At 33.1% G+C, this 25571-nt stretch overlaps 1 protein-coding gene and 1 non-coding gene across 2 annotated transcripts; one reads left to right on the top strand and one right to left on the bottom strand.

Annotated features, from left to right (window-relative positions):
* Positions 1-1551: 1551 nt before the first annotated feature.
* Positions 1552-6942, bottom strand: LOC116024757 (carbamoyl-phosphate synthase large chain, chloroplastic-like). Its single transcript, XM_031265744.1, has 3 exons — positions 5243-6942; positions 4124-4816; positions 1552-3366 (listed from the first exon to the last, which is right to left on the bottom strand). The coding sequence occupies exons 1-3, from the start codon at positions 6557-6559 to the stop codon at positions 1810-1812; spliced, it is 3567 nt and encodes a 1188-aa protein (XP_031121604.1). The 5' UTR covers positions 6560-6942; the 3' UTR covers positions 1552-1809.
* Positions 6943-19296: 12354 nt separating this feature from the next.
* Positions 19297-19368, top strand: TRNAK-UUU. The gene has a single exon. It is a non-coding gene; the product is annotated as a tRNA-Lys (tRNA).
* The last annotated feature ends 6203 nt before the right edge of the window (positions 19369-25571 follow it).

Raw genomic sequence — 25571 nt, 5'->3', positions numbered from 1 at the left:
GTTTGTGTTTCTCAGGTTAATTCTATTTTTTATCCTAAATTTATAAGTGGCAATCATGTTTTATTTCTTTTTTTTATCATAACATCCATATTTGGTCCTAATATTATTGTGACATGACCATTTTTTGTCCTTTATCAACAAAACAGTTTTAATGACGTTAAATACAAAGGCATTTCGGTATTCAATTACGAATTTTTTCAAAAAAAAAAATAAATAAAAATATAGAGAGATCAACTCACTTTGTATAAAAATGATCGAAATGCCTTTGTATTTAACGACTTTTCGAAGATTTTGTTGACGGATGACCAAAAGATGATTGTTATGTTATGACTGCCAAATTTTAATAGTGGCTATTAATAGTAAGGAAAGATTGTAAACACAGTCTACATTACCAAGCCTCAATAGTGTCAAATGTCAATAGTACCAAGTACAATAATATATACTATTTCTTTTTATTGTATACTATTAGTATTGAATATTATCAACATTATTACCATATATAGCTCAATTATAGTTCTTGCCTTCCTGGGTGACAGATTATAAGCAATGACGTATGATTGAACCCTAGTAACAACCCTCTTGTGGGCGTGACTCCATGTGAATATTAGGAGGCACTAGTCCTCTCACCTAATAAGTTGTTGAGTGTAGTACTTGATACAATCAAGTATACCATACATGATTGTACTCGATACTACGATTTACGTCTAGTTACTCTACCCTACCCTACCCTACCCTATGGTGAATCCAAAGTTCTAGAACACCTATAGAGTAGAAGAAACCACATCTTAACCTCCCCAAGGAGACAGACAAGGATCAAAGGTTGAAACTCTACCTAGTCCAACAGCCAAACCAATGTCAGAGTGTCCTACCAAACAATGTTTTCCTCGCACTAAGCATCTATACCAAACCCTTTCCAACTAGACATTATAAGTACACTAATTTAGTATGAAACAGGGAATTTTTTTTCCTTTCAGTTCCAGACAGCAGACATCAAGTAGTTTGAATTTCTGGCATCAAATTAAAAGTCATTATCCCATTCTTAAACTCCTAACCACATTTGTTTAATCTGTACAAACTACAAAGTCAGTATAAGCTAGTTGTTGTGTTAGGTCCGGCTTGACAATTATATGACAGACTAAATTAAGGTGGTTCAGTTTGAGAAAAGATGCAAGTCCCTATCAAAGAAGGAAAAACATTTATCCAATCAAAGCTCCATAGCCATAGGAGTGTTTGGTAAATAGCTGTTAGCTGATTAGATTAGTGGGTTTAACTAGTTGATAGCATTAGCTAATTGTAGAAAAGTATTTGGTAAATTAGTTGTTAGCTGATTGCGTGCAAAATAATTTTCTCAAAAAGATTATCAGAAAAGATGTTTTGAGCAGCTTATTGAATTTTAGCATTTTGGAGCAATAAGTTGTTATAAACACTAATTAATCAAACACTCATATTGATTGTTTAACCAAGTCAAACAGCTAATAGTGGCCAAATAAGCCAAAATTGGCTAATAAACTAACTATGTTACCAAACAGGGCCATAAGCAAACCCGCGAAAAGTAGAATCAGTTCATCTTCATAAGCACAGCAGAAAATGGCAGTCTATCACAGAGAACAGAATTTGCACTAAATATTTAGAATTTCAGTAACACCATCTTAATCTAAAAGGAAGATAAAATCGAGCTCACATGCAAGGTGGAAGTGAGAATTCATAATGACCGGAGCAATCAAGTAAACTGTAAAAGTAAAACGCATTCTGGAATTGAGAAGAGTTTGATGATAGAAAAAGGAGTTTGCGTTTTTACCTAATTTATAATCAACTAGAAGACGAGTAGTATGCAGATTGCAGGTTTTTGCTACTCTCGGTCTCCTTTGGGACATCGAAGTAGTCCTGAAGAGCTGAAATCTCGAGCTTGTTACATTTCAGGCTTTTGATTGCCTCAGCTGTGGCTAGAGCACCAGCAACTGTTGTTATCACGGGAATCTTGTATGCAAGTGCCATTCTCCTCAGCTTTCGTCCATCAATCTGGTCGAGTGCGTCTCCCGAACTTGTAATCACCATCAACTGAATCTTCCCATTCGCGATCAGGTCACCAGCATGGGGTCTCCCTTCGTGCATTTTCAACACTCGCTCCACTGGAATGCCTTCGGATTCGAGTACATATGCGGTCCCGGAAGTCGCAACTACTTGATATCCGACTGACAGGAAAGCGTTAGCAATTGTGGCGAGATGGCGCTTGGTTAAGTCATTTAGGCTAAGAAACAGGGTTCCCGAAAGTGGTACTCGCTGGCCGGTAGCTATTTGCGCTTTAGCGAAAGCAATTGATGACTCGAAGCATATACCCATTACCTCGCCAGTGCTCCGCATCTCGGGACCGAGGAGAACATCACAGCCTTGGAATTTCTCAAACGGGAGAACTGCCTCTTTGACAGATACGTGTCTTGGGATAACCTCTTTAGTGAACCCTAGGTCGTGGAGAGATTTTCCCGACATAACTAGCGAAGCATATTTAGCCAATGGGTGTCCGATTGCCTTGGACACAAAAGGAACTGTTCTCGAGGCACGTGGATTAGCCTCGAGCAAGAAAACATCCCCCGAGGCTGTGATGGCATACTGACAGTTCATAAGCCCACACACATTTAGCCGCTTTGCTAATTTTGTCGTCCACGACCTGATCGTTTCCAAGCACGATGGCGAAACTGTTTGGGTGGGAATCATGCAAGCTGAGTCGCCAGAATGAACCCCGGCCTGTTCAATATGCTCCATTATTCCACCAATCACGACATTACCATGTAAATCCGCGAGTGCATCAACATCAATCTCAATGGCATCGGACAAATATCTGTCAATCAAAACGGGGCGCTCGGGGTCCACCTCAACAGCATTTTCAAGGTACGTAACAAGCTTGTCATCGTCGTAAACAATCTCCATTGCACGGCCACCCAACACATACGAAGGTCGGACAACAACAGGATACCCTATATCCGCCGCGATGGCAAGAGCGTCTTTTTCACTCTTGGCAATGCCTCCTTTCGGCTGCTCAATCCTTAGTTCGTTCAGAATCGCATTGAATCTCTCCCTATCCTCAGCAGCATCAATGGAATCGGGCGAAGTGCCCCATATGCAAACATATCCCACTCCACTTCTACACTTTGGCTTGTTTTCATCTAAGTACTGTTGAATGGGAAGAGAGAGTTTCAACGGCGTTTGACCACCAAACTGCACAATGATGCCATCAGGTCTCTCCAAGTCGATAACGTTGAGGACATCTTCAACTGTCAGAGGTTCAAAATAGAGACGGTCACTCGTGTCGTAATCTGTAGATACTGTCTCGGGATTGGAATTCATCATGATTGTTTCATAGCCGGCATCCTGCACAAAATCAACATCAAGTACGTTTATTAAAAGACAACACTGGACCAGACAGCTTAGGGGTGTTCATCCAGTTCAAACCAAATTAACCATTAACCAAACAAAATTCCTATTTCCAAATTAACCGAACTGTCTTTTTTTTTTTCGGTTAATCGGTCGATTAACCGAAATATTTTAGTCTAATAGTATGATTACTGAATTAATAAAAAATTAATAAAAACTAGTCTAATAGTATGATTACTGAATTAATAAAAAATTAAAACATACAATTGTACATGCAATTCGGTTAACCGACATTTTTGAACCGAATTAACTGTTAACCAAAATTTTAAAAGATTCTTAACCATTAACCGAACCGAAATATTTCGGTTGAAAAACGGTCAACCAAAATTTATTGGTTTGGTCAGTTAACCAAACTGTGCACACCCCTAGACAGCTTTTTTAGCTCATGGCTTTATGATTTACAAAATAGCCCAGATTGACAATTTGATAGAAGAAAAGATGTGTGTTCTTATAGTATTGCCTTTTGATTCCAGTATTTTTTAAATCCAAGGTCATACAGATATCACTAGGCATGGTTGCAGGTTGATGATTACTTGTACCAGAAAAAAAACAAAACAAAAAAAAAAACAAAAACAAAAACAAAAACAAAAACAAAAAACAAAAAAACAAAAAAAAACAAAAACAAAACAAAAAAAAAAAAAAAAAAAAAAACAAAAAACAAAAAAAAAAAACAAAAAAAACAAAAAGAACAAACCTGAAGGGCAAAAGATGTGTGGCAGCAGCAGTAATCAAACTCAATTCCTTGTCCAATTCGGTTTGGTCCCCCACCTAAAATCAAAACTTTCTTCCTTTGGGTAGGAGCTGATTCACACTCTAAGTCATAAGACGAATACATATAAGGTGTATCAGCCTCAAATTCTGCAGCACATGTATCGACTCGCTTATAAGCTGGTTTGATGCCCAAGGATAGGCGCTTTGAACGAACATCTCTCTCAGTTGTCTTTGTCGCAAAAGCTATCTGTCTATCACTAAAACCTCGTTTTTTAACCTCATACAAATCATCCTTAGTCAAGCTGGATAAAGTGCGAGTCAAAAGATACTGTTCAACATCTACTAGCTCTTTGAGTTGTCTTAGGAACCAGCTATCAATGTAACTTATTTCCCCTATCTCATCAATTGCCATTCCCCTCTTCATTGCAGCATATATGGCATGAATACGATCAGGATTCGGAACTCGAAGGCTGTACCTCAATTTCTCCCAATCCCAGTCCAGTTCCTTGATGGAGGCACAACCCCATCCCGAGTAGCCAGTTTCTAAAGATCGAACTGCTTTCTGAAATGATTCTTGGAATGTTCGGCCTACTGCCATGGATTCTCCAACAGATTTCATCTGGGTTGTCAGTACTGGTTCCGATCCTGGAAATTTCTCAAATGCAAAGCGAGGTATCTGTCCAAATTACATTATATGCCCAAAAAAAAAAAGACATTAGATGGCATAAAACTACTCAATAATTCAAGTACATCTAATCTAAGCAAACAATGAGAAAAAGAACCCTGAAATTTTGATAGGGATCAAATGAGTGGCTGAGGTGATCTTTTTTTAAAGAACAATATATTCACTACAGATTTTCTTTCAAAGAGTAAGTCCCGTTAACCCATGAAAACCACAGAGGTGATAGAGAAAACATCTTCCTGTAGATATCAAGCACTGAATATAGATGCTTAATAAATACTAATCACATTGTTAGATACCTAGAAAAGAAACTACCACTTTTTAATGCAGTAATTAAAGAATTAAACTCACACACCAGTCTAAATATAAGCCAAATGGTGTTGAAGTACAGAAGTAGAGTAAGAAGGAAAGAAATCTTGCCTTTGTGACGACATAGTCTATGGAAGGTTCAAAGCTCGCTGGTGTCTTTTTTGTTATGTCATTAGGAATCTGATCCAATGAGTAGCCAATAGAAAGCTTTGCAGCCATCTTTGCTATAGGGAATCCAGTAGCTTTCGAGGCTAAAGCTGAGGATCTTGAAACCCTGGGATTCATTTCAATTACCATCACCTCTCCGTCTTCTGGATTAATAGCAAATTGTACATTCGAACCGCCACATTCAACCCCAATTTCCCTGATAATGGCAATGGAGTAGTCCCGAAGCCGTTGGTACTCTTTATCAGTCAAAGTCTGAGCAGGAGCCACAGTGATGGAATCCCCGGTGTGGACACCCATTGGATCAATATTCTCGATCGAGCAAATGATAACCACATTATCTGCTAAATCTCTCATAACCTCGAGCTCGTACTCTTTCCATCCCAACAAAGACTTTTCAACCAGAACCTGTGATGTCAAACTAGCAGCAAGCCCCGACTTACATATGGCCTCGAATTCCTCTCTGTTGTAGGCAATCCCACCTCCAGTTCCACCCAGCGTGAATGCTGGACGTATAATCAACGGGAACTCCCCTATCACATTAGCAATCTCAAAACACTCCTCGAGAGTTGTCCCGATCCCAGAAGGAGGTGTCTTGAGCCCAATATTGCTCATTGCCTGCTTAAACAGATCCCTATCCTCCGCCTTCTTGATGCAATCAAGCTTCGCCCCAATCAACTCAACACCATACTTCTCAAGTGCCCCGCTCTCAGCCAATGCCACTGCAAGGTTAAGAGCAGTCTGGCCACCCATAGTGGGCAGCAAAGCATCCGGTCTCTCCTTCTCGAGCACTTGCTCAACAATCTCGGGCGTCAATGGCTCAATATAAGTCCTATCCGCCATTTCCGGATCAGTCATAATAGTAGCAGGATTGGAATTAATCAGAATCACCTCATACCCCTCTTCCCTAAGAGCCTTACAAGCTTGTGTCCCAGAATAATCAAACTCACAGGCTTGCCCAATCACTATAGGCCCTGCTCCTAAAATCAAAATCTTCTTTATATCTGTCCTCTTCCCCAGTTCCTGCTTACCCACAACACCTTTTTCACATCGAATCGAGCTCACACTGATCCTAAATTTACTCTCATGCAAAACAGGGGACCCATATTGAAGGTTCAAACATGAATAATCTTTCTTCACACTTGGTTTTGCGAAATGGGTAGAAACCCGAAAAGCATTAGCTTTATTTGAATGGGACTTCAAAGATGAAGAGGAAATGAGCTTAGATGAAACATTCTCACAGCGATTCATACAATAACCCATCTTCGTTCTCTTAACTTCGCAAAGAACAGTCTAAACGATTAAATGTGAAGAAAAACACAGAGATACAATAGATAGAGAGAAAGATAAGATAGAACCTTGAAGGTGGCGCCTTGGGGGGATAAAAACCGAACCTTTACGGGTATGGACGTTTGTATGTTTGTGAAAATGTAAAAAAGAAATTGGGAATTCCAAAGAGAATACCTTTGGGTAGATTCTTGCGTTGTTCTATGGAGGTTCACGAGCGAGTGGTTAGAAGAAGAAGAAGAAAGGAGAAGAAGAAGAGAGGCGCCGTATGTAAACGCTCAACGTTAGCGTTTTCATGATCCCTGTCGCCGCATTGCAGAATACCTAGGCAGCTTTTTCCTGCTTTCTTTGAAAAGAAAATAAAAATAAAAGAGTAAATTACCCAAATCCCGCTATCAACTTATCTAAAAACATAAAAATAAGGAATATTTTCATTTTTGGTCCTATTGTTACGGAGCATTTTCAATTTTAGTCCACTTCATTAATTTTTGCCACATTACGGTCAGTCTTATTTAGTTCTTGTCACTTTTAGTCCACCGTTAAAATTTTCGTCAAATGATCGTCCAAAACAGGGGTATTTTTTGTCTTTTCATGCTTTGGTCATCTCTTTTACTCTTTGTAGTGGTCTTCCTTACACATTTTTCATCCAATGAAGAGGTCCGGCGGAAGCCATGTGAGCCACATTACAAAGCCATGGCTTTCACCGGACCTCTTCATTGGATGAAAATGTGTAAGGAAGATCACTGCAAAGGGTAAAGGAGATGATCAAAGCATGAAAAGACTAAAATATCCCTATTTTGGAAGATTATTTGACGAAAATTTTAACGGTGGACTAAAAGTGGTGAGAACTAAATAAGACTGGTTGTAATGTAGCAAAAATTAATGAAGTAGACTAAAATTGACAATGCCCTAATAACAGTAGGACCAAAAATGGAAATGACTCTAAAAATAAGTGTAAACGAAGGTTATGTCTGTTTTTTCCGTTAAGTTTTTTTTATACGTTGTGCTATAAAAGTTGTACTTTACAATATTTTGGACAAATATACACTTACCGTTTTAACTTCCGTTAACTTTCCACTATTGTTACCATGTACATCCATCCACCATATATTTTCTTATCTTATTCAATAACTAGTTTTATACGCGCATTGCGCGAATGAGTTAATGTCCAATGTTTATATTTAAATAAATATTTGAAAGTATATCAATGCAAGATTATATAGGAGAAATTTATACATGGGTAATTGAATGTCGTATTTTTTTTATTTAAATATCTAACTCAAAATATATGAATCCAAGATAATATAGAAAATTCATTATAATTATTACTAAAATAAATGTTTGTAACCTTGTAAAATTAATAGTCTAAAAATTTGGTCTAAAAATGATAGTCTAAATAAATACTACTTTTAATTTGAATTTTTCTAAGTGTTCTTAATTCTCTTTTGAGTAACATTGTCATTGTCTTCATCTTTACTATTTGTTCTCTTCCTTTTTGTTGGTAGTGTGTTATTTGCAATTCGGTTATTGTTGGTAGCATAGATGACAACGTCATGCAATGAGATTATGATATAGGAGCTATGGACTTTCCTTTAGATGTTCTGCTTGGAGTTCATTTGGTTCAACCATTATTGTTGAATGAGTTATTGTGGATAAAGAAATCCCTAGTTTAAGAAAAAAGATTAAATAAATTAATAAAAATTTAAAAAATTATGTATTTTAAAGATATTAAAAGGTAGTTTCTCGCTTCAATTTGTTGGGTAATGGGCTATTTGAGTACTTTCATTGTCAACAAATCCCCTAAGTAGTTAATGTGATTGGTTTCAAACTATTTTATTTTTTATTTTTTTCATGGTATTAAAGAAATACATATGTATCATTTTTTGGTGTAACTACTAATTTATTTAATTCAATAAAAGTAAAATAGAGTGATTCCGCTTCAATTTGTTGGGTTATTATTTGAGTACTCTCTTTGTCAACCAATCCCCAAGTAATTAATATAATTAATTTCAAATTATTTTAATTTTTTTTCATAGTATTAATAAAATACTTGGTAACTAAATATATAACATTATTTTGTACTATAACTTTGATATTTAATTACAAGATATTGTAAAAATAAGATAATGGACAATGTAATGAATATCAATTGATAAATTTGAATGTAAAGAATCTTTGTATGAGAGAAAATAAAGACAATATAACTAATGAAATTATTTCTCTTATTTAATTTTTTGATAATGAATATTTTTTTCAAATAAAGGTATTGTAGACACATAATTCTAAATTAAAGAAATACATATGTATCATTTTTTGTTGTAGCTACTAATTTATTTAATTTAATAAGAGTAAAATAGAGTGAGAAAATTAATTATGTCAAATTTGATTGGGATGAGGTTCGAACCTAAGACCTTTCTTATAGAAATTAATGGGTAAGTTAAAAGTTAACCGAATGTTAACGAAGAAGAGAATATTTAACGGAAAACTTAACGGATAATCATAAAAGTAAGGTTAAATTAGGTAATCTCTATTAATAATATTTATCTGAATTATCTTAACCATCTATTTGATTAAATAATTTATCTGAACCATCAATTTGATTAAATAATTTGACCGCCATTTTTTCTACCCATTTTAGGCCTAACTCTCTTTGGCTCTTATTAGTATATATATAGTAGATAATAATAATATATACACATTATATATTGGAGTTATATGTTAGTTATTTCCTAAAATATAAATATAAATTTATAAAAATGTTTTACATTATTATTATTATTTAAAATAATTTAAATATTTAAAATATAAATAAATTTAAAATTTTAATATAAGATATTAATATTGGGCACCTATTCGCATCGAGCATAAAGAATACTAATCTTTTTATAATTTTCAAAAAAAAAACTTATCTTTTTATCGGTTATTTTTTTTTGAAAAGTATCTTTTTATCGGTTAAAGTGATGCGTTTTGATTATTTTTTTATATAAAAAATCGATTTTGATTTATGAAAAAAAATGTATCATTATTATTTGAATGTGTCCTCCGGGTGAAGTTCACCTTGTAATTTTAATTGGCAAATAATTATAAGGATATAAATCAATTTATATTGTACATAATTGATTGAGTCAAACCAAAAAAAAAAAATCAATAAAAAAACTTTCATTAAGCGTCAAATTTATAATCTTGTACTCCGTAATATCCAAACTAAAGTGTTTATCCAACTTGGTTGGGATAGTCTCAAAAAGTGACTAAATTAACATATTGAGACACTAGTAAATGAGCTACTATACTAATAAAAATAATATTACTGAAATTTAACAATCAACTTATCTTTTTATCCATTAAAGTGATGCGTTTTGATTAATTTAAAGAAAAAAATTAGTTTTGATTTATGAAAAAATTTATTGTTATTATTTGAATGTGCCCTTCGAGTGAAGCTCACACTGTAATTTTAGTTAGCAAATAATCATTAAGGATATAAAACTTTCATTAAGCATAATTGACCGACTCAAATAAAAAAAGTCAATAGAAAGTTTCATTAAGCATCAAATTTGTAATCTTGTAATATTCAAACTAAAGTGTCTACCCAATTTGGTTGGAATTGTCCCAAAAAGTGACTAAATTAACATATTGAGACACTAGTAAATGAGAGACTAATAAAAGTAATATTACTGAAATTCCACTATCAACTTTATCTTTTATTCCCTAATAAAGTGACATTTTCTTTTTGAAAGCCAAACGAAGTCAAATACAATTAATAAAGTGACATGTTTTAATTAATTTTAAAAAATTAAAAATGACTATCTCAACATATGAAGACCGTTACGCTCCCATGTGGTAGGAAGTGGGTTCGAGCCTCAGTAGAGATGACTGTTGACTCTTTGTTCTTTAATAGGTTGAGAAAGTAACTATGAACAGATACTACATTGTAACAGAGTCAGCAGTAAAAAAAAAAAAACATATGAAGACCGTTAGTAAACAAGTTACTAATACAATTGTAAGGAACAAAAGTTGTTGTGAATCCTATTGAATATGCATTAGTCTCACAGTTATAGATATATTTGATAATAATAATAATAATAATAATAATAATAATTATTATTATTATTATTATTATTATTGTCGACACTGAAAATTTAAACAATATTATTGGGCCGTGACAGATAATCGGTTATTAAATTAATTGCTTTAATTAATTAATTGAACTAATGTTTATTTAATTGAGTTAATTAAATGGCCCATTGAATAATTAATTGGTTTAATTATTTAATTAAATGTAATTGGATGTCGGTCCAAATTGAAGGAATAATTAATTGAGTTGGATCAGGCTAATTGGATTAATTGGGCCGCTTAAATTGGCGGGTTTTGACTTGGTTTGACCCATCAAGAATATATGTGAATTGCATAATTTTGGGAAAGATGTGATATGATAAATTGGTTCGAAAATATAAAATCACGAACCTGGACGTGATGGTGTCCCGATACATTCTCATATTTAATTCAAATAATTAAATTAAATTGAGAATTATCCAAATGGATAAAGTTGGTTAGATTTTTTTCCTAACTCCTCACCACTATAAATAGTGGTTTCATTTCCAAGGAAATGGAGCTCTGAAGATCTACATAGCAAAGCTCTGCCGAAATCTCGCCAGAATATTGTCTGAAACACGCTTGCAATTTATTTGCACCGAGGGGTACGCCTGCAATTTATTTGCACCAAGGAACCCTTCCAGTTGGCATACTTCCAACTCGGCATACCTACAGTTGCATACTTCCAACTCGGTACGCTTCCAGTTCAGCATACTCTGAACTCGGTACACTTCCAGTTGGCATACTTCCAACTCGGCACCCTTCCAGTTTAGCATACTCTGAACTCGGTACACTTCCAGTTGGCATACTTCCAACTCGGCACCCTTCCAGTTGGCATACTCCCAACTCGGTACACTTCTAGTTCAGCATACTCTGAACTCGGTATACTTCTAGTTAGTATACTTCCAACTCGGCACGCTTCCAGTTGGCATACTTCCAACTCAGCACACTTCTAATTCGGCATATTCCGAATTCAGTACGCTTCCAATCGACATACTTCCAGTTAACATATTCTAAACTAGGCATACTTCCGATCAGCATACTTCTAGTAGAGAATCAAAGGGCTTCTATATAGAGCTTGTACCCACACCCCATATTGACATATACATGTAACAGAATTTTGAATCCCATATATATATATTCAAAATTTTCTTTGTTCACAAATTGGCACGCCCAGATGGACAGCCCTGCCTCTCATCTCTTCATAGGCACCAATATGGGGGCAAACCCCATATGAAATTTGAAATGGAGGAAGCTAAATGATACTCCTTGGCACGAGTTAAAACGGCCTTATTATATCTTAACTGTAGTGTCGGGACTTACTTGCACTACATACTTTTGAGTGGTATATGCTCTCAAATGGCGTACAAGCAAGTCTCGAGGGGGCATTTGTTGACACTGAAAATTTGCAAAATATCTTTATTTTTTAATATTAGTATATTTAAATGTATTTGGATAATATTGATATTATCTAATTTGTTAATTAGATAATATCAAAAGAGTTTGAACCTATCAAAACTCTTTATCCTACAACTATAAATAGGACCTTTTATTTCTATGTATTCATCCTAGGAAAAATCATAGAAATAGCTTTGAAGCTTATTTAGAGAATTAGAGATCATGATCATGAAAATAAAAGCCCCATGATCCTAAATGTAAAAGTTCCTCCTTGAAAATCATGGCTATCATGTTGATCCAAACATCCTGAAGATCAAGCCATTTGAAATCCGGAGGTCCTTCAAAAGAACAAGCATATAAGTTCTTCTTTGAAGATCAAGCCACTAGAAACCCGGAGGCCCTTCAATGGAGCATCAAGACATCAACTGAAGAATAAGAGGACCACATATCCAGAGCTTGTACCCATACCCACACCCCATATTGATATATTATATGTAACATGAATTTTGAATCCCATATAGATTATTCAATTTTCTTTGTTCACAATAATAATAATAATAATAATAATTATTATTATTATTATTATTATTGTTATTATTATTATTATTATTATTATTATTAAATAAAATGACCCACAAATTTTATTTTTTATTTAATTTATTTAAGGAATATTTATAAGATTCTTTAGTCCATAAGGCACAAAGCGCACAATGTTTTTGTTTCTTTTTTTTTTTTTTTTTTTTTATGTTTCCTCTAAGATGCAACTAATACCAAATCAAGTTATGGCATATATTGAACCGTCGTTATACCGTAGACCATGGATCATGGCTGATACTACAGTTATGTTGAAAGGGAACTGCAATTGCGTGGAACAGAGGCCGTTTCATCCGTTTGGAACTGCAGTTGTGTTGAACGGATGAACGACATCTATTCCGCGCAAGTGCAATTTCCTTTCAACACAACTGCAGTATCTTTTCCAACACAATTGCAGTATCCGTTCAACACAACTACAGTATCAGCCATGACCATGGTCCACAGTATAATTTGCGTATATTGAATTGATTTTATGACATGAAATGTTTTTTTTTTACTTATTTTTTGCAAAAAAAAAAAAAAAGAAAAGAAAAAGATGTTGTCTTGTGCTCCTCATCTCATGTTGAATTAAAAATTAAAATATACCCTGCAGGACTAATTTAGTTGGTTTGACCGATCATCCTAAAGTCTTGCTTCAACAATAGTATGGATGTTCAAATTCCATTGGAAACCTGAGAGGTTATTGGACAATCATACAAGGATTTAAATCTCACTAAGAACCTGAGAGGTTATTAGGGATTAATGAATATATATATATATATATATATATATATATATATATATATATATATAGTAAGAATGATATGTTTTGACATCACATTGAAGGATTCATGGTGATAGAGAAAGCACTTGCCGGCCCACTATCCACAACATTGGTGGTGGGGTATTGGGAATTTATTGTTATTTCATATATTGATTTTTTTTTTTTTTGTGTGCGCAACACGTATATTGATTTCTTTTTTTTTTTTTTTTTTTTGTGTGCGCAACACGTATATTGATTTCTTTTACCTTAAACTAATATTTTTACCGTGCGTTGTACGGAATAGATTTGCTATAATATGTTAAGAATATTTAGATCGATATACAATTATGTAAATTATAATATCGAATATTATATAGTGCAATTGAAGAATTGAGTTTGATCGATTATGTTTTCTGATGTTATCATTGATTGAATTTGAGCAAATAATTGCCCAATTAATAGCCAATGTGTATATATATGCATCCGGTGCTGAAACTTTAGACATTTTATATATCAATGTTTATGATTTGTATTAATTGGGCTAATTATCTCGTTGTCCAGCAACTCAGTTATAGAAATTATTTATACAAATGATATATTTTCTATGTAAATATATAACAATTTTGTCATCTTTGTATAAAAAGAAAACATAATAGTATATCAATGTAACTGTTTTGAATTACACATTATTGAAAACTTTTTTGTAGACGACATTGATAGTATATTATATATTGTTATTGTAAATTTTTATACTTATTTTAATTTACATCACTAATGAAGTAAATTATCTAGAATTATAGCTTTTTAGTGTTTTATTTTAGAATTACTGGAGTAAAATATCCAGAACCTTAGTACTTCATGGATTATAAGATATTTCTAAAGCAGGTGTGTATAGATTATCTCTATTTTTTTTAAGTGTATATATTAACCTTGTTCATGAATGTTTGATTTGTGGGCATGTTTTATTTGTTGTTTGTTTTTGCCTAATAGTTGCGATGTATAATGTGTTAAGAGCTATAATTCTACCTAAACATGTCAAATTTTGGCTCTTTAGGTTATACTTTATATCCTTAGGGTTTTATCTGTGTAGTTAATTTGGTTAATTTTTTTTTAACGTGTTATAGTTAGACTTCTTAGAGTAAAATAATGATGTTTGCAAATAATATGGTAATCGGATGAAAACTGTATAGCTTGGAATAAAATAATATAAAAAACTACATTAGGTAAGCTAATTTATTTATTAACATTTTAAAAAAATACATTTAATTTTTTTTAAATTGTTTCTAAAATGATGAACATAAACCCGAGTCTACCTTGCAAGGTGGACCTTGGTCCATAGCATAATTTACCCACCTCTACCAAGATCGTTCGCCCCTCTCACTTAATCTGAAAAATCAATTTCGCTCATCTCTCAATTTACCCGTGCGATGCACGAATAATTTTTTTTATTATATAATTAAATAATAAAATAAAAAATAAAATTATAAACAATTTTAATATTTGAAAGTGTGCATTTATCTGATTATAAGATTAATGCAAAAGTATCACTCAATTAATTGAACAATATATGACTCGTTTGTCTGCAATTATCTTGGAAAAATCTAAGTATAATTATATTATTACTAAAATAAATATGGTTAAAAAGGGAAATAATTTAATTGTAATTATTATAAAACTAAATACAACAACCCATGTTTAGCTTAATCTATACTAACATTCGTGTATTTATTAACTCAATTAGCATAATAATTATTAGTCAATTATACTAATATCTATTCAATTAATTCCTTAATTACTATAATAATTATCAAATAATTAAATTAATTTTGTGCAATTATACATTTATACCTTAAGTATATAAAAAATATACATTGAGAGATTACCATAGTAATTACACAGAAGAATATAAATGATTGTTTATTGTTCTCAAAATCCAACACCTATGTTTAATTGTAATTATAGTAAGAGTTAATACCCAAAATGGTCCTCCGACTATGGGCTAATACTCGATTTAGTCCCAAAGTATTTTTCGTACCCAATTTAATCCTCTGTCTTTTAAAATCACACCCAATTTCGTCCACCGTTACAATTGCCGTCAATGAACCGTTATTTTGAGGGCAAAATTGTCATTTTATTTGGGCAAAACCCGTTTCTTCCTCTAGTATCTCCCTCTGGTCTCTGTCGCCGCTCCATGTCTGTCGCTTAAACACAAATCGCTGCCGGAAACTGTTGTTCTGTCACTGTTCATGAGCCACCGATTAGGCGAGGGAGTGGTGAGTCGTTATTTGTAAGGAAAGGTTGAAAGAAGGGGGGAGTCGTCGCCGTCGCTACGATTGTGCCGAAAATCGAACCAAAATTGGAACCATTCGCCGTCGCTAGCTCTGTGTATTGATGACGGCAAATCCGTCGCCGACTCTGTGTGGTGAGGACGACGAAGCTAACGCGGGAAGCAAGTGACCTGATTCGTAGGGTCCGTATTTACTTTATGCCCTCCCGGACGCACGCTTTTTTGCTCTGCGTTCGTATTCTTCCTGTGTGTGAGCCATCAAAATACTTTGTTATTCACACAGGCCTGCCTTTAATGGCCGCCTTACAGCCTGCAATTGCTTCTTTTTCGGAATTTAGTTGCTCTCGCCAAACACGTCTTTCATTGCGTATATGGTGCTCGGTGTTCCTCTCTTGTCTTCTTTTGAATTCTCATGGAATTTGTTTAATATCAATTTTTCATCTTCGGGTAAACATAAGAGTTTTTGAATTTGTTAGAAATAGCTGAATGTTGTAAAAATGTTGCGTTTTTGTTTTCATTTTCTATTTAAAATTTGATTGAAGCAGTGGTTGGTGAGGCGGTGTGAGTTTTGAGTTAAGGAGCAGGGTTTGAAGTGTCATTGTGCAGTGGTTGGTTTACGATTCTATCCAAGTTCTTTTGGTACTAGAGAACGAGAAAAGCCAAGAATTCGGCCATTTTAGGAACAAAGCAGACTTGAAAGCCCCCAGTTGATGCAAATTACTTTAAAAGACTTCTTTGCCTTTGATAATAACAGCGGAAACAATCAATTTTTAACGGTGGACAACATTGGGTACCGTTTCAAAAGACAGAGGATTAAATTGGGTACGAAAAATACTTTGGGACTAAATCGAGTATTAGCCAATAGTCGGAGGACCATTTTGGGTATTAACTCTTATAGTAATATCTATGTAATTATTATCCCCATAACAAATATTAGTCAATTATACTAATATATGCGAAATTAATTTTTTAATTATATCTACTATACTAATAAGAGCCAAAGAGAGTTAGGCCTAAAATGGGTAGAAAAAATGGCGGTCAAATCATTTAATCAAATGGATGGTTCAGATGAATTATTTAATCAAATAGATGATTAAGATAATTCAGATTAATATTATTAATAGAGATTACCTAATTTAACCTTACTTTTATGATTATCAGTTAAGTTTTCCGTTAAATATTCTCTTCTCCGTTAATATTCCGTTAACTTTTAACTTACCCATTAATTTCTATAAGAAAGGTCTTAGGTTCGAACCTCATCTCAATCAAATTAAATAAGAGAAATAATTTCATTAGTTATATTGTCTTTATTTTCTCTCATGCAAAGATTTTTTTACATTCAAATTTATCAATTGATATTCATTACATTGTACATCATCTTATTTTTACAATATCTTGTAATTAAATATCAAAGTTATAGTGCAAAATAATGTTATATATTTATTTACCAAGTATTTTATTAATACTATGAAATTTTTAAAAAAAAATAATTTGAAGCTAATTATATTAACTACTTGGGGATTGGTGGACAAAGAGAGTACTCAAATAACCCAACGAATTGAAGCGGAATCACTCTATTTTACTCTTATTGAATTAAATAAATTAGTAGTTACACCAAAAAAAGATACATATGTATTTCTTTAATACCATGAAAAAAATAAAAAAGAATAGTTTGAAACCAATCATATTAACTACTTGGGGGATTGGTTGATAATGAAAGTACTCAAATAACCCATTACCCAGCAAATTGAAGCGAGAAACTACCTTTTAATATATTTGGAATACATAATATTTTAAATTTTCAATTTTTTATTAATTTATTTAATCTTTTTTCTTAAACTGGAGATTTCTTTATCCACAATAACTCATTCAACAATAATAGTTGAACCAAATGAACCCCAAGCAGAACACCTAAAGGAAAGTCCATAGCTCCTATATCATAATCTCATTGCATGACGTTGTCATCTATGCTACCAACAATAACCGAATTGCAAATAACACACTACCAACAAAAAGTAAAAAAACAAATAGTAAAGATGAAGACAATGACAATGTTACTCAAAAGAGAATTAAGAACACTTAGAAAAATTCAAACTAAAAATAGTATTTATTTAGACTATCATTTTTAGACCAAATATTTAGACTATCGATTTTACAAGGTTGCAAACATTTATTTTAGTAATAATTATAATGAATTTTCTATTTTATCTTGGATTCATATACTTTGAGTTAGATATTTAAATAAAAAAATTCGACATTCAATTACCCATGTATAAACTTCAATTCTCCTATATAATCTTGCACTGATATACTTTCAAATATTTATTTAAATATAAACATTGGGCATTAACTCATTCGCGCAATGCGCGTATACAACTAGTATATATATAAACATCCAACGATCCATGTTTAATTATAATTATATTAATATTTGTATAATTAGTAGCTTAATTATCATAACAATTATTAGTAAATTATACTAATATATGTGTAATTATTTTTTTTAGTTACCACAATAATTATTAGGTAATTATACTAATATTGTACAATTATTATTTTATATTTTAAGTATAAAAATATATATAGGGAGATTACCCTAGTAATTGGATAGAAGAATAAAAATGATAATTTATTTTGTTCTTATAGTATTATACTTTAATTTATATATATATATATATATATATATATATATATATATATATATATATATATAATTGTAATTATACTATTATTATGGTAATTATTACTATAATTACCATAATAAATATTAGTCAATTAAATTAATATTGTTTAATTATGTTTGCAAAAAAATATTGTGTAATTATACATTTATTCTTTAAGTATAAAAATATATAGAGAGAAAGTAGCATAAAATTACAATAGTAATTACATAGAAAAATAGGAAGAATAATTTATTTTGTACGTTATTATAATATTATACCTTAGGTGCATATATATATATATATATATATATATATATATATAACCGTAAAAGTATCATAATAATTAAATGGAAGAATGAGAATATAATTTATTTTGTACTAATAATATTATACCTTAAATATAAAATAAGTATATTAGGCAATTTTGCTAATAGATAATTAATATTTAGGTACATTAATTTCGGCAGTTATTAGAAATTAATTTTTTGTAATAACGGTCAAAATTAATGGACATAAATATTAATTATCTATTAGTAATTGCCTAATATACTTTTTTTTATATTTAAGGTATAATATTATTACAAAATAAATTATATTCTCATTCTTCCATTTAATTATTATGATACTTTTATGGTTATATATATATATACACACACACTTCTTACTCTATATTTATTAGTATAATTTGTATATTTACTTTAGGAAAATATTCATATTCATCGTTAGAAAGATGATATAATTTAAAAAGTAAATCATCAATTAGATTGCCTAATATAATTGTCTTACTAATTGACTACCATGCTACTATAATTCATATTTTTTAAGTCTTTTTATTACCGAGCTAAATGCATATCCTTAATAATTAAGATAATCCTTAGTCACATCTGTAGTACTAAAAGTATTATTTTAAATTTTTATAAATAAGATATAATATTATCAAGTCGTCTTAGCTCAGTGGTAGAGCGCGTGGCTTTTAACCACATGGTCGTGGGTTCGATCCCCACAAACGACGTGAAAAAATAACTTTGTGAACCTAATGGGGCTGGGCCAGCTCGGAGCGAACACGGGTGGAAAATTCTATTATAAATACCCTTGTTTAGCAACTCCAACGACACTATCCATATTATAATGGATGCAACACTACAGGGCGGGCGGGTATGACCCACACTAGAAATACCTCTAGATGACCCTTGTTTCGCAACTACAAGGCGGGCGGTGGAACACTCCAGAAATACGGCATACGGCGGATGACCATATTATAATGGATGCAACACTACAGGGCGGGCGGTGGTATGACCCACACTTAGAAATACCGGTCTAGATGACCATATTATAATGGATGCAACACTACAGGGCAGGCGGTGGAACATGGGTATGACCCACACTAGAAATACCTCTAGATGACCCTTGTTTCGCAACTACAGGGCGGGCGGTGGAACACTCCAGAAATACGGCATACGGCGGGTATGACCCGGGCGGGCGGTGGAACATGAACACCTCCTTGTTTACCAACTCCAACAACACTATCGATATTATAATGGATGCAACACTACAGGGCGGGTATAACCCGAGCGGGCGGTGGAACACGAATACCTCTAGATGACCCTTGTTTAGCAACTCCAACAACACTATCGATATTATAATGGATGCAACACTACAGGGCGGGTGGTGGAACACGGGTATGACCCTTGTTTAGCAACTCCAGACCTCTAGATGACCCTTGTTTAGCAACTCCAACAACACTATCACCTCTAGATGACCCTTGTTTAGCAACTCCAACAACACTATCGATATTATAATGGATGCATTTAGCAACTCCAACAACACTATCGATATTATAATGGATGCAACACTACAGGGCGGGTGGTGGAACACGGGTATGACCCTTGTTTAGCAACTCCAGACCTCTAGATGACCCTTGTTTAGCAACTCCAACAACACTATCACCTCTAGATGACCCTTGTTTAGCAACTCCAACAACACTATCGATATTATAATGGATGCATTTAGCAACTCCAACAACACTATCGATATTATAATGGATGCAACACTACAGGGCGGGTGGTGGAACACGGGTATGACCCTTGTTTAGCAACTCCAGAAATACAGGGAATTACTCCTTTGCATATCTTCTTCCCCAACTCTAGATGACCCTTGTTTAGCAACTCCAGCAACACTACAGGGCGGTGGAAGAAGAAAATAAGAGAGAGCCGCCAATATATGATCGATATTATAATGGATGCACTTTCAAATTGTATTTATAGGTAGAAAGGGTGAGAATTATAAATTTTTTAATTTTTCAAAAGAAAAGTATAATTAATTACTTAACATTTTTAATTATTAATTCTAAATGAAATTTTTAATCATCCGTGCATTCTAAATTATTAACCTCCATACTATTATTTTCTATTATTCTATTATTATTATTCTATCATAATGATAATAAATTCTATCATAATAATTACTATTACCATAATTACTAATTACCATTACCATAATTACTAATAACGAAATACAACTAAATTCTATCATAATAATTACCATAATTATTGCTTACCATTGCCATAATTACTAATAATGAATTACAATCAATAATTAAATTATTTTATAATAATAATAATAATAATTACCATATTACTAAAATACCCCTACATTTGGGCGGAAAAATTTTAGAGGAGGATATTGCTTTTATATATAATATAGATGTGTGCTATATACTTATATATGGATCGACTTTGCATGCAAACCAAAATCTTGTTGCAATTCAACAATGGATTTCGTCTTGGTTTTTGAGGTAAATGAGATGATGTAGATGTGAGTAGAGGTGGATCACTATTACAAATAACACTTTTAACGTCAATTTTTTTCGACGTTATTCTAGCAAACATAGTAAATAAATGATACGACGTTGGTTGAAAATAACCGATGTCATTTTTTTAAATTTTTTAAAAATAATACTTACGACGTCGGTTTTTTACTGAAAATCGACGTCGTTTATTTTTAAAAAAATTAATTTTACATACTAAAAACCGACGTCATATGTCTTGTTTTAAAATTTAAAAAAAATTACGTTGATTTTTACAACAACAAGGAAAAAGAAAAGAAAAGAAAAACGACGGCGTATGTTTATTTTTTTAAAAAAAAAATAATAAACAACATTGGCTTGCTTAAAAAACCGATGTAGTTTATAGTGTTTTTTAAATTATTAAATTTATTTTATGATTTCCAACCATAACCTATATAATTTTATAATTCACATCAATTTTCAGAACCTGTGCAACAATTGGAAATTCAAAATCTCACAATTGATCAAGCTAATAAATTTCTCAATTAATCAAACTAATAAATATCACAATTAATCAAGCTAATAAATTCTATAATTGATAGTAATTAATAATAATTTGAAACTTAAATTATGAAAATCAATTATTTAATGTTCTAAAGAAGCATTTTATTAACCCATTCATCAATAAGCAACTTAGACCATACATCTCTAATTTCATCAATCTCTTGTTGATTGTAGGGCAATATTCCATTTCTCCCCAAACTCTACAAAGTTGAAAAGAGATAAATAGTCAATAAGTTAGTATTTTCAAAAATTTGAAAGAGAAATAATTTATTAAATTACTTGCTTATTCATTCTTTTGTATGCTTGGTTGGAAACAATTTTCAACATTAATTTCATCACATAATAGTCATATTCGGTAATTTCTCTTTGTAAGACACACTACATTTGAATTACAATACAATTAAAAAAAATTAATAAGAAACAATAAGTTATATGTAGTTTTACAAAGTTTATGAAGTACTAACTTACCGAACATGTAATCCATTAGATGGAGAGTAATGGGGGCAATTGTTTTCCCACACCCACACCCCCACTCCCATCCCCTTATATATAGTAGATCCTTGTTATGTGTGTGTGTATATACACTAAATATTTAGATATAAGTAAGTTATATAAATATAAACTACCAAAAAGTGTGCTAATGTAGTTGATCAATTATGTATTAGATGTATTAAAGGCTAATATGTTAAATCCATTAGTTTTGAGTGTTTTAATTTTTAGCTTGTCCCCACTTGGAAAAAAAATTGACTCTGCCCTTTAACTCATGCTCTCATCTTGTAGGAGTTATGTGCATTTATTTTCCCTCACTCTCTTTCCTTGTTGGCAACCAAAATTCAAGTGAAGAAACTCAATTGTTGGTCTTGCTCTTAACCATTAGTAATTAAAGTATAATTATCATTTATCATTGAAAAATGTGTTAAATTGGACCTCCAAGTCCAATGAAAAATGCAAATGGGTCTCCTAATGAAAGAAAAAAAAATCCTTTAAAATACCTTAAGATGACAAAATTATGGATGTCAACATGGCGGGCGACAAGCTAAGAGTATACTCATATCCCACTCCCTATCCCCACCCAGGATAAAAATTGTTCCTCATCCACGTACATCCCCAGGGGGAACTTTATGGATAAAGAATCCCACCCCCAGTCAAGCTCAAGCACGTAGTCAAATTAGTAGTTTAATTTAGTACAACTTTTAATATTTAATTAAAATTTCAAATATTAAATTCTCATTCTAAACTACCAAATTCAAATATCAGTGTAAGTACTTAAGTTGATTCTTCAATTCTTCATAACTTCATTAACACACACACACACATAGAGAGAGAAGAGGGTTCAAGTGAGAACACCTCATTTGTAAAAAAGTATGGACATATCATGATGTTTATATTGACAAATCAATGGCTATGATTTTATCATAATTAACTTGTGCAAAATTGTAATTTAGGCTCCGTTTGGAAATCTGAAAAATAATTTCCAGAAAATAAATCATTTTTTTGGAAAATATTTTAATTTTCTAGTGTTTGACTGAATGTTAGAAAATTATCTATTTTGTATGGCAAAAAGTTAAGAAATTGAATTTTCTCTATTTGGTTCATTTTCCTAAAAATGGACATATTATTTGTAATAATAATAATAATAATAATAATAATATGGTGATTGTGGTGTTGTGGTGGTGGTATTCATGTTGATGATAGTGGTGGTGGTGATGGTGTGTTGATAGTGTGGTAGTGGTGGTGGTGGTGATGTTGTGGTTGTGTTGTGTTGTGGCGGTGGTGGTAATGTTGTGGTTGTGTTGTGTTGTGGTGGTGGTGGTAATTCACAAGTTCATAGACTTGTCCACCCTTAATTCTTTTAACTGCTGGCAAGGGCTGGAACACCTTATCCACCAACTATATTGGAGTACCATTTTTGGATGGCGTCACGCTATGTTCACCTCGACGGTTCACGAGTTTGTGGCAAGTCTTGAAGTAATAGGAAGGAACGGAGATTTGATAAGCCCCACTATTCGGTTTCGACTTTTCAACAATGACCATCACATATCAGTCAACACTTTGGGGCAACTCTTGGGGTTTTACAACTGGGATGGTCAGACGAGGTATTGGTATTGAAAACTCAAGTGGGATTTCGAGGACATCGACACACCAATAAATTATTGGGAATCCATAGCTAGACACGGAGTTGATTGGAGTGGTTCTAGAGTCCTTGGTTCCCACATCAAAAGGGAGGATCTCCAGGTAGTGAGAAGAGTGATTTCCCATTCGTGGGGATGCCGACAAGGAAATTATGCAAAGATGTACAAGGCGGATTTGTTTGCACTATGGAGTATAGATACGGGGAAACCCATAAACATGGGCATGGTGTGTCGTGGATGACTCTTGGAACAACAAAAGGAGAAAGTACATTCCATGTTCATAGGGTCATTGGTAACCCGGTTGTGCATTGCATTGGGGTATCAAGCAAAGATCGACTGGACGAAATATAGATTGTCGGAGGCACAAATGGCCCCTATACCACTTGAGGAGTTGATTGCAATGAAGCTTACCCGCACACTTAGGGTAAGGGAAGAGCTTACCCGCTCCACTCGTTCCACAAGTCCCAATTGCACGGCCCCGGACTCCACCATTATCCTCCACGGCTCCACATCTCCAACAACATCACCCCCTTGTCAGGCATCTTCTGCCACATCCTCTATACCCCCACCATTTCCAATCGTGTCACCTCACATTTCAACTTCTTCTGTACCGGTGGTTCCACCACCTACAGATCCGACACCATCTTCATCTTTACAATTTCCTACAGTGCCGACCCATTTCATTAAGGTGACCGATTGGGAGTCAATGCAAATCTTCCAATACCAACTGCACCTAGAGAGTTTGAAGAAGCTACAAGAGTGGGAAGTAAGCTAGAGAGAATGGGAGGAACGACGCCGCGAGATCCTTGATGAGCAAAGAGTAATGATGGATAGACTTCGGAGGGAGTATGAAAAGGCGCGGTCCAACCCACCCAAATGAGAATAAATTTGAAGAAAGAATGATTCCTTGGAGTTGAATGCTTTTATTTGGCTTTGGATATTTGATGAAAATTGTGGACAATGAGTAGTTTGTTTAATTTCTTTTTCTTGGTATTATTTAGTTGAGAACTTTGGTAGGTTGTTATGTTTTGTTGTTGATGAAGTTTAGTCTAGCCAATGATGTTAAACATGACGCTCTTGGGAGGCACCCCAAGCAAAAAATAGAGAGAGAGAAAGAACAATAGCAAGCAAGAGAGAAGAGGAGCAATAGGTAGAAAGGTTGATATTCATATTCTTTATTCTTTTCACTAACCTTTGATTGTAGGAATTTGTGAGGGGTAATGACTTTGCAGGATACTTGAATTGTCTAAAGGAGCGATATTCATGTGGTGGTATATCTTCTATCCCTTCTCATTTTTTTGGGTACCCCATTTGATTTTTAGAGTGTGGAAATGTTATCTATGAGTTTTGCTTGTTTGATGCACATAGGATGAGCTTGGCATGATTATTGATCTATATATGGATGCATTTTTTATTGTCCTAAGCCTAGAAGCACTTCTAAAGTGTGGAAATGTGTCCTTTGTTTTCCCTATAAACCCTTGCTCCTTTTTCCACCGGTTCTCATGGCAACATCGAGGATGATGTTTGTTTTTGAAGTGTGGAAATGATGCATTGCATGCTAAAAATGTTTATTGCTTGAATTGATTGATTGGTTTTGTTTGTGGGTGTGTTTGAATCTAGGAGAATATGTCATTGTCTATACTATCTAGGAGAAGTTTTAATCATGTGCCAATAAAATTTTGGAAATATTCTTTGGAAGTTGCCTTTTGCACCAAAATATTGAAATGTTCGGAA

Source organism: Ipomoea triloba, chromosome 7, assembly GCF_003576645.1.
Source record: "Ipomoea triloba cultivar NCNSP0323 chromosome 7, ASM357664v1".
Lineage (NCBI taxonomy): Eukaryota > Viridiplantae > Streptophyta > Magnoliopsida > Solanales > Convolvulaceae > Ipomoea > Ipomoea triloba.
Note: the sequence above shows the minus strand (reverse complement) of the source record. Positions and strands in the feature narration are given on the sequence as shown.

What these genes read in the sequence shown, in the direction of transcription:
- LOC116024757 (XM_031265744.1), bottom strand. Translation starts at nt 6,559, where the DNA reads ATGGGTTATTGTATGAATCGCTGTGAGAATGTTTCATCTAAGCTCATT. An exon ending in TAGACTATGTCGTCACAAAG is followed by an intron (nt 4,817 to 5,242) that starts GCAAGATTTCTT and finishes TAATTTGGACAG; the next exon opens with ATACCTCGCTTTGCATTTGA. An exon ending in ACACATCTTTTGCCCTTCAG is followed by an intron (nt 3,367 to 4,123) that starts GTTTGTTCTTTT and finishes GATTTTGTGCAG; the next exon opens with GATGCCGGCTATGAAACAAT.